The sequence below is a fragment of the Gorilla gorilla genome, chromosome 18 (genome assembly GCF_029281585.2).
Source record: "Gorilla gorilla gorilla isolate KB3781 chromosome 18, NHGRI_mGorGor1-v2.1_pri, whole genome shotgun sequence".
NCBI lineage: Eukaryota > Metazoa > Chordata > Mammalia > Primates > Hominidae > Gorilla > Gorilla gorilla.
In genome coordinates, this window is record NC_073242.2 from 15,083,402 (window position 1) to 15,100,880 (window position 17,479).

A 17,479-nucleotide genomic window follows, 5' to 3' on the forward strand; every position below is an offset into this window, starting at 1 on the left:
GAGGACAAGGCTACAGTGAGCTGAGATTGTGCCACTGCACTACAGCCTGGGTGACAGAGTGAGACTCTGTCTTTAAAAAAAAAAAAAAAAAAAAAAAAAAGATCTGGGATTTGTGATAGGTACTAAAAGCGAAAGACAGAGGGCAAGCCGGGTGCAGCGGCAATCCCAGCACTCTGGGAGGCCAAGGCGGGCAGATCACTTGAAGTCAGAAGTTGGAGACCAGCCTGGCCAACATGGTAAAACCCTGTCTCTACTAAAAATACAAAAATTAGCCAGGAGTGGGAATGCACGTCTGTCATCCCAGCTACCTGGGAGGCTGAGGCAGAAGAATCACTTGAACCTGGGAGGCAGAGGTTGCAGTGAGCTGAGACTGCACCACTACACTCCGGCTTGAGCGACAGAGTGAGACTCTTTCTCCAAAATGAAAGAAAGAAAGAAAAAGATATAAGGCATCGCTAGGGTAAGCACGGGTGTGTGTGAGTTGGTCTGGGGGTCAGGTGAGAGGATGCTTGAGCTCAATCCTAAAAGATGAGTAGAAGAGAGGAGGCAAAACTGAAGGAGAGGGTGACGGCTCCAGGCACACAGGACACGCAGAGGCCCCGAGGCAGGAAAGAGCCAGGCGAGGAAATGCGAAGAGGCTGGATGAGGCAGATGCAGGCCACGAAGCAGGGCTGAGGGGACAGGACTGGGGCTTTATCCCAAGAGAGGCTGTCAGAGTTTGAGAGCATGTGGGTGGCAGGGTTGTGCTGGCCTTCAGAATACATCCCTCTGACTGTCACACAGACTGTACTAGGGAGGACCAAATGAAACAGAGAACCCAGTCAGGAGAACCTTTTTTTTTTTTTTTTCTGAGGCAGTGTCTTGCTATGTGGCCCAGGCTGGAATGCAGTGGCGCGATCTCAGCTCACTGTAACCTCTGCCTCCTGGGTTCTCCTACCTCAGCCTCCTGAGTAGCTGGGACTGCAGATACCTACCACCACGCCCGCCTAGTTTTTATATTTTTAGTAGAGACAGGGTTTCACCATGTTGGCCAGGATAGTCTCGAACTCCTGACCTCAGGTGATCTGCCCGCCTTGGCCTCCCAAAGCGCTAGGATTACAGGTATGAGCCACCACACCTGGCCAGGAGAACTTTTTTGTGTGTGAGGTTGGGGGGCAGGGGAGTGGTGTCTGAGTCTTGCTCTGTTGCCCAGGCTGGAATGCAATGGTGCAACCATGGCTCACAGAAGCCTCAACATCCTGGGCTTAATCAGATCCTCCTGCCTCAGCCTCCCCAGTAGCTGGGACTACAAGCACATGCCACTATGCCTGGCTAATTAAACAATTTTTTTTTTCTTTTGTAGAAACAGGGTTTCCATATGTCGCCCAGATGGATCTCAAACTCCTGGTCTTAAGTGATCTTCCCACCTCAGCCTCCTGCATAGCTAAGATTACAGGTGTGAGCCACCGCATTCAGCCCAGATAACATATTTTTAATCCTATTGAGCGACGACAGCAACTTGAACCTGGGCTGGCTGGGGTGCAAGTCTCTGGGGTCTCCGCTCTTACCGTGTGCTGATTCCAAGTAACCAGGCACCCCTCTGTGTTCCTGGGGATGACTTTGCCATCGTATGGATGCGTCAGACCTGCACAGACCTGGGAGGGACAACCACATACATGTACACACGCATGCAGGGAGTGAGGAGGCAGCTGGGGCCTTCCTCTGGCTCTCAGGCCCCTTCCGGGCTATGCCCCAGACCCACTCACGTAGGGGTGTCCGGCCTGGCAGCCCAGGACCATGGTCTGCAGGGTTTCCTCTCGGCCATTCAGGACAACCCTAGTCTCCAGGGAATAGCGCTGGTGTCGTCTATCAGCCGTGAAGGTCTCCTGCAGGAGGAGGCTCTGCGGGATGGGCAGGTGCAAGGGGTGCCTGGTGTGCAGAGGGAAAAACAGGCCAAAGCCATTAAAGCAGCCGGCAGTGTCGGGGGACAATTGTGCCCCATGGTCTCAGCCTGGGCCTGTCACGAGCTTGCAGAGTTAAGACTCTGCCACAGAGAAGAGAACATCAGGACACCTGGCAGCCCTATGCTTTACAATTTGGCATCCAGAACCCTTCACCACCTCACTGTGCCAGAGAAGTGGGCATGGCTGGGGTCCCCGTCGCCATTTGACAGCAAAGACTCAAGGGGATAGATGACACACAGCATCTGGTGTCACACAGACTGGGATTAGAATCCAGGCACAGTCTTTCACTGGCTGTGTGACCTTGGGAAAAGGACTTGACTATTCTGTGCCTCAGTTTCCCCATCTGTAAAACGGAGGCTAAAATAATACTGATCAGACACAGTGGTCAGGATTAGAGATAACATACATGAAATGAACACAAGCTCCCCAAGGGCAAAGATTTCTGACATTCCGGTTCTCTGCCATTTTCCACGTGCCCAGAAGAGCACTTGGTCCATAGTATGTGCTCAATGAATGTAAATGGGATAAAAACACGAACGAACACTCTGCCAACGATGCTGCTGTTCCTTTGTCATCACTGCTTCTGTTTAGGCTGTAGCTGACTTATCTAAGGCCATACAGCTGCTCAATGCATAGCCTGCAGTCCAAGATGGCTCTGCTCGTCCCAACCTCATGCTGTTCCCTGCACACAGGGAACTGTTTGAATGAGCTCGTCTCTAGGAAATGAGAAGACGCCCCAAGCAGCTCCAGGCTAGGTTGGTGAGACTCTTAACTCTGCTCCCACCTCAGCAACTAATGGAGGGGGCGAGGGATATGGGAGCTTTCAGGGGAGGTGGCTCTTCTCTGGGATTTAGGTTCCATCTGGGCCCCAGCAGGTCAGCAGGGATTCTCCAGGTAGCTCTGCCCATCCTGTTCCCCCTGGGGATGCTCCGTGCTAGAGAAGGGGAAACTTGCAGGGGTGTCAGCTGAGCAGAAGGGGCGCACATACCTAAGGAGCAAGGCCCCCCGTTTCCGGTACAATGTCCTGTCTTGCCTCAGCTCCTCCAGCTCTCCCTCCAACTGCAGGCCCCGAGGCTGGCCCTGGGCACCAATCCGCACAGCCGTGAGCGACACCTGGGTCTTCCGAGGCTGCAACAAGATCCAGGCTGAAGAGAGGGACGGGCCAGCAGGACCAAGCTGCAGACCTGCCTTGCAGGAAGGCGAGGGGTAGCCCCCCACAACCTGCCCATCACCCCCAGAAATGACTATCCGAGAATGGCTACTGAACTGGGCCACAGCCTCCACCCTGATCAGACCACAAGATCCCACCGGCACACCACCATGGCTGGACCTCCCTAGGTACCCTGGGGAAAGAAGAACTTGGACTTCTCAGCTAAAGGAAGCCAAGCTTTGCTCCTGGATCTGTGCTAAAGTGACCAGGGTCCATTTCACATGCCAAGAAACTAAAGCTTGTCTGGGCGTGGTGGCTCATGCCTGTAATCCCAACACTTCGGGAGGCTGAGATGGGAGGGTAACTTGAGCCCAGGGCTTTAAGACCAGCCTGGGAAACAGCAATACCTCGTGTCTGCTAAAACAAAACAAACAAACAAAAGTCAGTGATGCATGGTGGCATGGGTGGCATGTGCCTATAGTTCTAACTACTTAGGAGGCTGAGCGGGGAGGATCCTTTAAGCCCAGACGTTCGAGGCTGCAGTGAGCTATGACAGCATCACTGAACTCCAGCCTGGGCAACAGAATGAAACTGTCAAAAAATATATAAGAAAAGAAGGAAAAGGAAAAAGGAAAAGGAAAGAGAAAGAGAAATAGAGGCTCCAGGAGGCCCAAGGTCACAGGCCAAGCCAGTAGCACAAAGCCCTTTTCCATCCCAAGCAGGGAGAGAGGTAGGAGACCGAGGTGAGGGATTCGGTGGTCTCTTGGCTGCACGGGCCTCCTGGGCTCTTACCCACTCCAGGTGCCTGTAGGCCGCTGTTAGGTTCAGCTCCTGCTGGGGGCCTTTCAACCAGCAGTTCAGGATCTTACGGTCCCGGCTGTTCTCAGCATGGATCTCGCCCTGCACTGCTGCGTTCCAGGCTGACTCGAGTTCGCTCCAGCTGTGGAAGAGGCTCTGTGCCAAGACTGTCACTGTGGAAACCTGCAATGAGGTGAGGAGGGGGACCAAGGCCTTTGCACACCCTATTTCCTCCACCTGGGATACCCTTTCATCTCTTTCCTGCTCGGTGAACTCCTCTTCATCCCTCAAAACCCCTTCAATGCCATTTCTCTGACGCCTAACCTGACTGGTGCAGGTAGGCTAGTTTTCTCTACAGGGCCTTGAGACAAGAAGAAAAACTCCTCTCTGTTGCCCCAACCCTGAACAGAAATAATTTCCTTTTCTCCTCTTCAGTCTAGGGAGGGAATCTGATCTCGTTGGGCCGCTATTACTAGTAGCCAGGGTGTCTGTACCCTGAAGGGCACATGCTGGCAGGTGGCCTTCTCTCCCTGCACCATCACCATGGTCTTCGGGAGTCCTAGGAAGAGCTGGCTGTCATCTGGCTCGTTTCAGAGCTAGGGGAGGTAGGCCATTTGCAGCCACCACCCTGGCACAAGCCCCACATGGGATGGTTCCCTGTTGGCCACCATCCATTCTTCACACAACTCAGGGGTCTCACAAGGAGAAGTGACAACGACAAGACAGGGTTTGGGCGTGGCTGAGCCTCCAACCCAATACCAGAACTTCGTAACACTTTGTCCCATGTCACTGATCCTCGGTTCCCCACCATCAACTTCCTCATTTCCTAGAACGGCACTTCCATCCCGCCAGATGCTTGGGCCAAGACTTCAGAGCCACTTATTTCCTTTCCTTCACTCCTTCCCCACCACTAGTCCATCAACAAATATGCCATCTCCAGGATCTGGACACTTGCCGGCACCTCCACTGCCACCACCCCGGGCCAGGCTGCCATGCCCTCTGGTTGGGTGAAGGGCAGGAGCCGGCTAGTCGACCGCACCTCGCTCTCCTGTCTTGGCACCCTCTGTTACACAGAGGCCTCCTCATGGTCCCTAAGATTACCACCGCTCTTGACTCCAACCTGGTGCCACCCAGCCCTGCCTCAGAGGGTACTGTGCTGCCCTCGGATGAACCCAATCAAGGCCCAGACCTTCCCCACATCCACGCATCACCCAGACAGTCCACCCGCCAGGCTCCCTCAGCCTTGCAGATGACACTCATGGCTTTTCTCCCAAACCTGTTCTTGCTTCTGCACCAAACGTGTGCAGAGAAGCAACATCATGACAGTCAGTAGTTGGCATCAAACCGACTTACGTCCTAGAAATTTTCACTCTGTTTTTTTGGCAAAAGCCGAATGTCCATCTGTTTCCAAAGTCCTGTTTGACTTGCTTTCCTATTTTATATTTCTCTCCCCGTCATCTGCCGAGCAGGGATGTGGGAAATCTAGATTTTCTTTTTTTAGGTCTAATTCTTCTACGTCACTTAGGAACTAAACTCTGATAGTTGCAGGCACTGGGAGGGCCAGACTTCACACACCTGTGAGCTGCTATCTGCCCACAGGCCTCAGCTTTTATCCGTCTCTGCACCAGAAAAAGATCTCAGCGGCAGGGGACCAGACATATATCGGGGGCCGAGCACTGCTCACCCGGAGATAGGTGGTAGCTGCGGTGTAAACCTGGATCTTGCCTTCCCTGTTGGGGCCTTGACTCCTGCAGCCCACGCTGACCACGAGGTCCTTTAGGGTCCAGGCCTTGCCCAGCGTTAGCTCCAGGACAGCTTGGAACACAGCTCGGTGTGGCCAGTATAGCCTGTGAGCTGCAGAGACCATCAGCCATGGACTATCCAGGTTCAAGGCTCCTGCAAGCAACAAAGAAGGAGAATCTGGTACGCGGGGTAGAGAGGAAGCTTCTAGCAGGCAGCGAGAGGTCCTGAGAGTCTTATCACAGCCGCAATGGACAAATCTCAAAACTGGGAATAACTAAGCATGAGGGAACTTTCTAGGACATTGGTAATGTTGTGACTCATGACAGGTGTTTGGATCACCCAGATGTATACACCTGTCAAAACTCATCCAATCGCACCGTGGAGATTTATACATTTCACTCTGCTTAATGAAACACATGCTGAAACGTTTAGGAGTGAGATGTATACATGTCTACAATTTACTTTCAACTGCACGGAAAAAATAAGAGGGCTGGATATGCAGACAGAGAGGTGATGAGGCAAGTGGGGTCAACTGTTAATAGCAGAACCTAGTATGAGAGGATGCTGGTAATCACTGTACCATTCATCCAACTCTTCTGAATGCAATTTTTTCATAATAAAACATTGGAAGGTCAGGCGCAGTGGCTCATGCCTGTAATCCCAGCACTTTGGGAGGCCAAGGCAGGAGGATCACTTGAGTCTAGGAGTTTGAGTCTAGCCTGGGCAACAAAGCGAGACCCCATCTCTACACCAAATACAAAAATTAGCCAGGCACGGTGGTGCTCACCTATATCCCAGCTACTTGGGAGGCTGAGGTGGAGGCTGCAGTGGCTGTGATGGTGCCAATGCACTCCAGCCTGGGCAACAGAGGGAGACGCTGTCTCAAAAAACAAACAAACAAACAAACAAACAAAAAACACAGGTAGAAATGCTGAGGGCTGTGAAGAAAAACAATAAAGAAGGAATTTGATAAAAATTGGTTAGGTCAGCAAAGGCTTCTAGGAGGAAGTGACAATTTACCTGATACATAAATGAAAGACAAGGGGGAGTTGATCAAAGGGGCAGGCAACCCACCCCTGCTGGAGACAGGAGATTTACTGTCTGGGGAAACTGAGGCAGACAGGCTCAGATGCAGGGACAAAGACACAGTGAGGGGAAGGAGGAGCCGCGGAGTTGAGAATAGGGAGACATTGAATAGTGGGCAGTCTGGTCTCTGCACAGTTGCTCCCTTCCCACGGGAAGCGGGAAGATGGCACCACAGAAGAACAGAAGGAACACACGGATCCCTGGAGAGCCAGGTCCCCACCCAGTTGCTTGATTGACAGGGAAACCCATCGGTCTGCACATGCCCCACCTATGTATAGCGTCTCTTTCCAAACAAGTTTTGAGTCTCCAATTAGTTTTCTATTTCATTCATGTTCTTTCAAGGTGATAAAGATCTTATTTCACTTTATAGATCACAGTTGCGATCTGGCAAACTCGGGCCCTCCAGAACATCTGTCTGGTTGCTCATTTTTGTTTGTTTGTTTGTTTTTTTGCTTTTGAGGTCATGGTCGTTCATTTATTTCTCATTACATTGGGCTGGGCCAAGAGTCATGCGCCAGTGTGTAGATTACGTTATTCTATTGCTTTCAGACAGAATTGGGATCCAGGTTCTAATTGTCTCCCAAGTTCAAGACCTGGATCAGAACCAGAAGAGAGCGGCCACTGCTGCAGGAGGCTAGGGGCTGCTGGAGGAAAGGCAGGAAACAGACCTAGAGCTGACCCCACGCGGGGTTCATGATCAAGGACGCCCCTCTGGGTACCCGAGGATCCTGCACACAGCTCATGGGTAGGGGAGCCCACAGCGGCCCCTCAAAGTGAATGGGGATGGCACAGGCCTGGGTTTGGAACTCCGGAGCTGGAAGGACAACTGCATCTGCCCAGGCAGGACCTGAAAACATGTTGTCCTTCCATTTGTATCCCAAAATCCTGTGTAGAGTCTTTCCATGAGGACAGGGCCAGGGCTGGCTCCTGGGCCTCTGGGTGGCCTCATGGGTCATTCAGTAAAAGTCCTGCAAACTTGTCACCATCTGGGGACATTCCTGCCAGTTCTTCTCCATGCCCTTCTGTGTGAGACACTGGGCAACTGCTTTAGGCCATTCCTGATTCTTCTTCCTCAACTCTTCAAATTCAGATTTCTAATCTTTTAGGAAGCTCTGGATCTCCAGTTACTCCAAAGGTGAATTAACTGGTCCGATGAGTTTTCTGGTTCTTGGTTTCTTTTTCCTTTTTTACTTCCTGAGGGCTTCTAGTCATTTTAGTCAGATGTCTCACTTTCTCCACTTTTATTCCTGAGTTTTCTCCTGAGATCCTTTTTACGGCAGCCTTAGGGCCTAATCCTGGGTTGGCAGAGAACTAGCACTCACTCTCCCCTAATGGGATCCAGGAGAGTCAAGAGGTGGCCAAGTGTGGAAATGTGTTCTCTCCTCTCTGTTTCAGTGGGTCTCTTACTCAAAGTTTTATAAAAGGATTTTAAGGAGAATAGATTTTTTTAAATCTGTGCTCCAGAATATGAGATCCCTAACTTTGCTAAACTGCTGGTTTTAATTAAGTCCTCAGGCAGCTTCTGAGTACACTCAAAACATAATTACCCTGTTTGAAAACAGGGTAACCAATATTTTGAGCAGCCGACTCAAGCATAAGCACATATCCAAGGCTGGCTTAGCATTTGGGGGAAAGCCTCCAACAGGAAATACAGAAGTAAAAAGAAAAAAGAAACTCGGAGGAAACAGATAAAACTCCCCGAAATTCTGTAACTTATACTCTAAGAGAAGACAATTGCATTCATGGAACAGGATGCTGTAAGAAAGGAACAACAACAACAAAAAAGGGCTCTTGAAAATATAAGATAATCCAAAATAAAAATGCTAGTAGAAGGGCTGGCATATGAAGTCGAGGAAATCGGCTCTTGAACAGAACCAAAGGACAAAGAAATAGAACAAAAGAGAAACAAGGAGGCCAGGTGCGGTGGCCCACACCTCTAATCCCAGCACTCTGGGAAGCAGAGGCAGGACGATCACTCGAGCCCAGGAGTTTGAGACCTGCCTGGGCAACATACTGAGACCCCATTCTCCAAAAAAGAAAAAGAAAAAAAGAAAAACGAGTTTGAAAAGAGAAACAGAGAAAACATTAGAAGCTCAGTTTTCTGAGGACCAACATCTAACCAATAGGAATTTCAGAACAAAGAAAGGCAATTATCAAAGAAACTGTAAGAGAAAATTACACAGACCAAAATGACATGTTTCCAAATTGAAACACCCTATGCTAAGGACCCAGTACAATGGAGGAACATAGATCCATACCACGGTACCTCGTAATGAGATTTACCACCAACAGGACTAAGACGAGCTCCTAAAAGCTTCTAAGACAGTGAGAAAACGGTCACATACAAAAGATGATAAATCAGAAAAAGCATCAGATCTCCCAATTAATTCAAAATAATGGAGCAATGCCTTCAAAATCCCAAGGGAAAATTATTTCCAACCTAAAATTCTCCACTCAAACTGTCCCAGTAGAATGAAGACATTTTCAACATTTAGGGTCTCAAAATGTTTGTATTCTGTGATGGGTTAACTTGTGTTCCCCCAAAAGATTAACTGAAGTCTTAATCCCCAATCCCTCCCAGTGCAACCTTAACTGAAAATGGGGTCATTGCAGATATCATTAAGTCAAGATGAGGTCATACTAAAATAGGACAGGCCCTTAACCCAATAGAACTGATGTCTCTATTAGAAGGGAAAAATCTGGACACAGACACACACACACACAGGGAGAATGCCATGTGACAAAAGAGGCAGAGATTAGAGAGGATGCGGCTGTAAGCCAAGGAACACCAAGCTTCAACATCCATCACCAAATGCTTGGAAAAGGCAAGGGAGGGTTGTCCCCAGAGCCTTAGAGAGAACATGGCCCTGGTGGCTCCTTGACTCAAACTTACAGCCTTCAGAACTGTGAAAGAACAAATTTCTGTTGCTTTAAGCTGCCCGGTTCAGTAATTAGTTACAGAACCCTTGGAAATGAATACACCTCCAATGTATGCTTTCTTTGGAAGCTACTGAAAGATGTACTCCATCAGAACAAAGGAATAAACCAAGAGAGATGACACAGGTTTAAGAAAAAGGGATTGTGACCCAGAGGAGAAGTAAAAGGAATTCCCAGGTTGATGGAAAAGGGAGGCTGCAGAACCACAGCTGTGCAACTGGTCTACTTTGGAGCAGGACTCAGGCTCCAGGAAGAGGGTCCCCAAGAAAAATAACAGAACTAATTGAAGTCAATGAACAATTTGATGTGTCTGACCACCTGGAAAAAAGTTTTGCAATGCTGCTGAAAATTCTGTAATTAGTAGACAAAAATGATAGAAAACTAATCAAATAGAAAAATAAAGGCAATTACAAAACTCCAGAAAAAAACAATAGGTCACCATGATAGGACACCATATATCTCAGCTATGTAAGACATTTACAGTTATAATTGGGTAAGCATCAGATGTTAACAAAAAGTAACTCTTTTAAGAAAATGGAGGAGAATATGTATTTGAAAGGGACACCAATCTAAGAGTTAAATTCTTATCTTCTCTAGTAAGAAACCTATGGAGAAGGCCTAAAGCTGAAAAATCAAGAAATAACAGCATGATTATATTATTTTAAAATATGGAGAATATAAACAGAAAAAATGGCTAAAAGAATTTAGCGTGCTTACTGTTTTAAGCAAGACTTGGGGTAGGGGCCAGGCACAGTGGCTCACACCTGTAATACCAGCACTTTGGGAGGCCAAAGAAGGTGGATCACTTGAGCTCGGGAGTTCAAGACCAGCCTGGCCAACATAGTGAAACCCCGTCTCTACTAAAAATACAAAAATTTGCCAGGTGTGGTGGCGCACACCTGTAATTCCAGCTACTTGGGAGGCTGAGGCACGAGAAGAGCTTGAGTCTTGGAGGCAGAGGTTGCAGTGAGCCGAGATCGTGCCACTGCACTCCAGCCTGGGTGACAGAGTAAGACTCCGTCTCAAAAAAGAAAAAAAAAAAGAGAGAAACTAACAAACAACATAGGGAGATGTGACACAGAGGATGTATAAACTTTAATCAACTTTTATAAACTTTAATCTTTTAGATGAAACTTTATAAACTTTAATCAACTTTTAGAAAACGTAGTTCAAGTCTACACAAGAGCAGAGAGCATAATACGATGAGCCCCCATGGGACCCAGCTTCGACAATGAGCAACTCACAGCCAAATTCACTTTTAAACAAGGTATCGCTTCAATAAAAATAAAAATCGAAAAAACGGAAAAAAAAATCGTGGATAAAGTATGGTGAATCCTTTTTTTTTTTTTTTCCTGAGGTGGAGTTTCACTCTTGTTGCCCAGGCTGGAGTGCAGTGGTGTGATCTCTGCTCACCGAAACCTCCGCCTCCTGGGTTCAAGCGATCCTCCTGCCTCAGCCTCCCGAGTAGCTGGGATTACAGGTGCCTGCCACCACACATGGCTAATTTTTGTATTTTTAGCAGAGATGGGGTTTCACCATGTTGGCCAGGCTGATCTTGAACTCCTGACCTCAAGTAATCCGACCCCACACCCAGCCTCCTAAAGTACTAGGATTACAGGCGTGAGCCACCATTCCCAGCCGGTGGATCCATTTTTTAAAAGTGAGAGACAGTGTTTTCGAGACACAAAGATCTGCAAATGCAAAGGCCCTGGAGTGTGTCTGGGGAACAAAAAGAGGCCTCTGAGCCTGCAGGATAACGAGCAAGGGGGAGAGTGGGGTGGGACAAGGCTGGAGAAGGAGGAAGGGCCTGACACTTGACTGGCAAAGGTAAGAAGTTACGATGTAATTATAAGCATCATGGGACTCATTAAAGATAAGGTTTTCGTTTGTTTGTTTTTAAAATTAAGACAGGTTCCTACTATGTTGCCTAGGCTGATCTCAGACTCCTGGCCTCGAGAAGTCCTCCCGCCTTGGCCTGCCACAGTGCTGGGATGACAGGCGTGAGCCACTGTGCCTGGCCCAGTTTGAGTCTTGAGTTAGCCTAGCCAACAAAAGGAAAAGGTGTTCCAGGAAGGAGGCATAGCTTGAGCAAAGGCCTGGAGGTCAGAAATCTGAGCTGCTAGCCAAGGAGGCCCCACAGCCAACACTCACCTTCCCACTTCCACAGGGTGGCCCGAGATGTGTCCTTCCACTGCCCGCCTGCCACAAACAGCGGCCGCCCATTGTACTGCACCTTCAGGTGACTGCTGCTCTCCACATAGGGCAGGCGGAGGCTCAAGTGGTGCAGCTGCATGCGGCAATCCACTTGCCTCTCAGGCACCTGCAGCACAAACTGGAGAATGCCCACCCCCCCCAAGATGCCAATGGGATCATGCCACCCCTGGCCTAGAATGTGCCCGGGAAGTTGAGGCAGCAGTGAGCCAAGATTGCACTACTGCACTCCACACGGGCAACGGGAGTGGAACGCAGTCCAAAAAAACAAAAAACAAGGAGCGTTGGTAAGGATGTGGAGAAATCTGAATTCTCATATGCTGATGGTGGGAATGTAAAATAGTGCAGCTACTGTGGAAAACAGTGTGGCAGTTTTTCAAAAAATTAAAGATCGGGCCGGGCACAGTGGCTCACGCCTGTAATCCCAGCACTTTGGGAGGCCAAGGCAGGTGGATCACGAGGTCAGGAGATCAAGACCATCCTGGCTAACACAGTGAAACCCCGTCTTTACTAAAAATACAAAAAATTAGCCGGGCATGGTGGTGGGCGCCTGTAATCCCAGCTACTTGGGACACTGAGGCAGGAGCATTGCTTGAACCCGGGAGGCGGAGGTTGCAGTGAGCCAAGATTGCACCATTGCACTCCAGTGTGGGCAACAAAAGCGAAACTCTAGTCTCAAAAAAAAAAAAAAAAAAAAAAGACAAACAGTGTATGATTCCACGGCTCTGTGGTAGCTAGAGTAGTCAAAAGTCCGAAACAGAAAGTAGAATGGTGCTTTCCAGGGACTGGGAGAAGGAGAGAATGGGGAGTCAGCATTTCCTGGTTATAGACTTGCAGTTTTGCAAGTTCTGGAGATAAGTAGTGGTGATGGATGCACAAGAATGTAAAAGCATGTAATGCCACTAAACTCCAAAATGGTTAAAATAGGAAATATGGTCGGGTGTGGTGGCTCATGCCTGTAACCCAGCACTTTGGGAGGCTGAGGTGAGCGGATCACCTCAGGTCAGGAGTTCAAGACCAGCCTGGCCAACATGGAGAAATCCCGTCTCTACTAAAAATACAAAAAAATTAGCCAGACGTGGTGGCAGGCACCTGTAATCCCAGCTACTCAGGAGGCTGAGGCTGGAGAATTGCTTGAACCCAGGAGGCAGAAGTTGCAGTGAGCCAAGATCGCCACTGCACTCCAGCCTGGGCGACAGAGCGAGACTCCATCTCCAAAAAAAATAAAAAATAAAATAAATAAATAAATAAATAAAAACAGTAAATTTTACATGATGTATACTTAGCCACAATTAAAATTGAAAGTTAATATTTAAGAGACCATTTGCAGGACTGGATGTGAAAAGGGAAAAAATATTCTAAACCAATTTTTTTTTTTGAAACGGAGTCTCGCTGTTTCGCCCAGGCCAGACTGCAGTGGTGCGATCTCGGCTCACTGCAACCTCCGCCTCTGGGGTTCACGCCATCCTCCTGCCTCAGCCTCCAGAGTAGCTGGGACTACAGGTACCTGCCACCACGCCCGGCTAATTTTTAATATTTTTAGTAGAGACGGTGTTTCACCGTGTTAACCAGGATGGTCTTGATCTCCTGACCTCGTGATCCGCCCGCCTCGGCCTCCCAAAGTGCTGGGATTACAGGCGTGAGCCACTGCGCCCGGCCCCTAAACCAATTTTTAAACATACAAGGTTAAATGTGTGCTGTGTAGGAACCACCACCTGTTCAGCTGCTGCGCACACCATCAGTCCTAACTCAGCAAAAGAACCCACCCTCTGGGAAAGACTAAAAGCGAACCGCTCTTTCCAAAATGCATTTTTACAGGTGGAAATCTATGTTTCCCTAGCCCTCCTGCCACTCCTTGGCACTCTGACAAGTGTTTCTCACCCCTGGGGACATGGGGACATGGGGCTGGAGATGCAAAAAGGAAAGTCACCAAGGCTAAGTTTCAGCTGGTTGCATCCTTGCAGCCAGGGCCAGAGGGCCATGTGGGGGTTCCCCAGCTCCCATCGTCCATGCTGGACTCATGGGGCACGGCTCTGCCACAGTGGCCAGGCTCACCTCCATGAAGTGATTGCTCAGGGCGGGCCCCGAGTCATTCTTGAAGGTCTGGCTGACACGGACATGCCTCTTGTTGCTGTTCTTGTCCCAGTGCTTCCCGTAGCTCACCTCCAGCTGTGAGTGCAGGTGGCCCGAGTCCTCCTCATGCCAGAGCTGGACCTGGGACACACATGGTTGGTGAACTGCCCATGGAGGCCCTGCCCACCCAGTCCCTGGGCCTCCTCATAGCCACCCACTCCAGGGATATCAGCCTGGTTTTCAGAAGAGACGTTTCTGTAAAAAGCACTATTTTTTTTAAATTTATTATTTATTTATTTTAGAGACAAGATCTCACTCTCCCACCCAGACTGGAGTACAGTGGCGCCATCTTTGCTCACTGCAACCTCTGCCTCCTGGGCTGAAGCGTTCCTGGATGAACAGACATAAGACTGAGGCTGAAGTTCCAGCCCCGGATCCATTCCCATATGGCTATGTGATTGTGAGCAAGTCCATCTCTTTGGGGATGAGCTCAGGGTACTCAGATCACCACTTGCCTGACTCTAGTGCTCTCTCTGGATGTCGCACCTCGCCTGGGTACCCACCTTGTGGCTGAAGGCTGGGATCTGTGTGCAGTGGAGCTCGTGGTGCAGCTCCAGCCTGTAGGCACCGTCTGAGCCACTGTCTGCCCGCAGCTTCTGGCTGGTGCTGCACTCGTGTGCCGCCTGCTTTGCCTGACCTGTGTGGATCAACCCAGAGACCCCTGCCCTCCTCTGCCAGGCAGCCCTCCACCAGGGCTCCAACAGAAGGAGGGCCCGGCCCAGCCTGGCCTCAGTCACACCCCCCATGCTTTGCTCCACCTGTCACTCCATTAGAACCTGTCGATGGGGAGGTATTAAGAGATGGGTGAATGTCCCCTCAACAGACACACTTTATAATGGGCAGGTACTCAGTCCTACTCAGAGCCAACAGAATGACTAATGGAAAACCCCGTGGTGATAGCGTATCTTAGCTCACGGAGCCACAGCCCTAGGAAACAGGGCAGGCCCTGCCACCTCCACCTGCCCCGCAACCAGGCACGCAGTGCCTTACCCAGGAGGCTGTACTGGATCCTCAGGGAGTTGGTCCAGAGCTGGCCCCGTTGCTGCAGCAGGCCAAGGGCACGAAGCCCCACCAGCCCTGGCACGAACAGCTCAGCACCCAGGGCAGCCACCCACCGTCCATTCTCCTCCTTCCTCTCCAGCAGTGCTGCAGGGACAGAGAGCAGGCAGATGAGAGGGTCAGCCCCCAGGGACCAGCACCCCCATCCCCAGGCAAAGAAGGGACTCAGGAATCACCGAGGGGCCTTGGGGTTGGGGGTTCCTTGAAGAGCCAACATGTGCGCCCTGCACAACAGGCCACAGACAAGCCTGATCACGGCTCACTGTAGCCTTGACCTCCCAGGCTCAATAAATCTTCCCACCTTAGCCTCCCGAGTAGCTGGAACTACAGACGTGTGCCACCACACTTGGCTAATTTTTGTATTTTTTGTAGAAGCAGGGATCTCACTATGTTGCCCAGGCTGGTCTTGAACTCCTGGGCTCAAGTAATCCTCCTGCCTTAGCTTCCCGAAGTGCTGGGATTACAGGCATGAGACACCGTGCCTGGCCCAAAAATAAAGTAGAATAAAACAAAATCGAACAGGACAGAAGAGAAAAGAAAGAACAGCACATCATGGGTTGTTGGGTAAATTTCACCTTCTGAAGCTTCTGAGACACAGAAGGTCAGCCAGAACGCACAGGTGAAACTGGGCCAGCTGTTATGACTCCCAAACGCCCACATCGGGGGGTCAACAGCCACTGCTCCAAGTACCCCCAGCCCCAGCTCCTGTCCTTACCTTAGAATCTTCCGGAACACCCATGAGAGGTACACCCAGGCGCCACTACCGCAGCGCCAGCACCAGGGCCAGCACCTGCTCACTCTGTGTGTGTTTTAAATGCCCAGTGTATTTTAGGTCAAAATGTTACAAGTGTTTCTTTTCGTGGGTCAGAATAAAAACAGTCCAAAAGTTGCTATTTTAAGGTTTGCAGGTGCAGTTGGAGGTTGGGGGAGGTTCTGGGGGCTCACATGGAGCCTGGATCTGCCCTTGGATGGGATGTTGATATTAAGAGAAGCTGCAGTGATGAGGACCATAAGGAGGCACTTGGGCCACCACACCCTAACCTGGCCACAGAGCAGAGGGGACAGAAGGGGTCTCATCTCCTACCTGTCACGTTGGCCTGGTCACTCAGCAGATGGCTCAGCGATGCGGAGAAGGCCACCTTGCTGCCCGCCTGCCGTGTGAGGTTCCCGGTGAAGACGACGGGGCTGCCCCCCGTCACCAGTTTCACCTCCAGCTGCGCCTGGAACCGCTCGGCCTCGCCACCCATGGCTGGCTGCAGGTCACTCCAGCCCTGAAACGGCCTCAGTGTCACCTGGGAGGACAGGCTTGGCCAGCAGGCCCAGCCCTGACCACACGAGCTGGGACCAGACAGGGCAGGAGACAACATCGCTAACAACCTTCTACACCGATCCTTACCCAATTTTTGTTTTTCCTTGAGACAGAGTCTCACTTTGTCCCCCAAGCTGGAGTGCAGTGGTGGGATCCTGGCTCGCTGCAACCTCCACCTCCTAGGTTCAAGTGATTCTCCTGCCTCCGCCTCCCTGGGATTACAGTCACGTGCCACCACACCCGGCTAATTTTTTTATTTTTAGTAGAGGGGAGTTTCACTATGTTGGCTAGGCTGGTCTCAAGGTCCTGAGCACAAGTGATCCACCCGCCCTGGCCTTCCAAAGTGTTAGGATTACAGGCATGAACCACTGTGCCCAGCCCTTCCCCAATTTTTTAAACTCTGGATTTCTCAAAATTAGAAACCTGTGTTACAAACTCAGACATAAATATAAGGGACTCCTCTTCTCTCCTTGACATCCCCCTCATTCAGTCCATCAGGAACTTGAGTCAACTGTCCCTATGGAACGTGTCTAGAATCAACCACTTCTGCCACCTCCGCTGCCTCACCAGCTGGAGCCCCGATCATCGGCCTGTCTCACTGCAACATCCTCCTGGCTCTCCCGGCTCCCATCCCGCTGCTGGCAACTAATCTCCACACGGCGACCAGACACGTCAAATGATGGCACGCTAGCCTTTCTTACAGTACAACCCAAAGTCCTTGTGAAGGCCAGCGAGGCCAGAACTTTCTCTGCTTGTCAGTGGTGCAGACCTGGCCATGGGAAGACACTGGCAGATGGGCCACGAGGACAGCTCACTACACACTCCACGGCCTCGCAAATAATATTCTCTGGAAAAGTCATGAGCAACTGCAAACATCATCTTTGATGGCCCCGCCAACCTGTAGGCTCCCCACCCCCACACCCCCGATGGCCACCACCTGGTCAGTTTACCCAAAAGACGTCAAAACAAGACTCACTATTACCACACTGCCCTTACTTAATGCTCTCTGTCCCCGATCCCCACAGATGTGTGTGCAGATGTGTGTGTATGAATGTGTGTGGATGTGTGTACAGATGTATCTGTACATGGATGTGTGTGTATACAGGGGTG

The 17,479-nt window shown here is 50.3% G+C and overlaps 1 protein-coding gene across 1 annotated transcript in view; it reads right to left on the bottom strand.

Annotated features, from left to right (window-relative positions):
• The window catches only part of LOC101140736 (uncharacterized), a 152,987-nt gene that overhangs the window by 72,966 nt on the left and 62,542 nt on the right, over window positions 1–17,479 (bottom strand). Inside the window, exons 24-33 of the mRNA XM_031002978.3 lie at window positions 16,145–16,331; window positions 14,992–15,147; window positions 14,505–14,638; window positions 13,924–14,082; window positions 11,809–11,989; window positions 5,576–5,787; window positions 3,886–4,074; window positions 2,932–3,071; window positions 1,746–1,908; window positions 1,548–1,634 (exon numbers count right to left, since the gene is read on the bottom strand). Of these exons, the coding sequence (XP_030858838.3) occupies window positions 1,548–1,634; window positions 1,746–1,908; window positions 2,932–3,071; window positions 3,886–4,074; window positions 5,576–5,787; window positions 11,809–11,989; window positions 13,924–14,082; window positions 14,505–14,638; window positions 14,992–15,147; window positions 16,145–16,331 (1,608 nt within the window). The remainder of the gene's footprint in view (window positions 1–1,547; window positions 1,635–1,745; window positions 1,909–2,931; window positions 3,072–3,885; window positions 4,075–5,575; window positions 5,788–11,808; window positions 11,990–13,923; window positions 14,083–14,504; window positions 14,639–14,991; window positions 15,148–16,144; window positions 16,332–17,479) is intronic.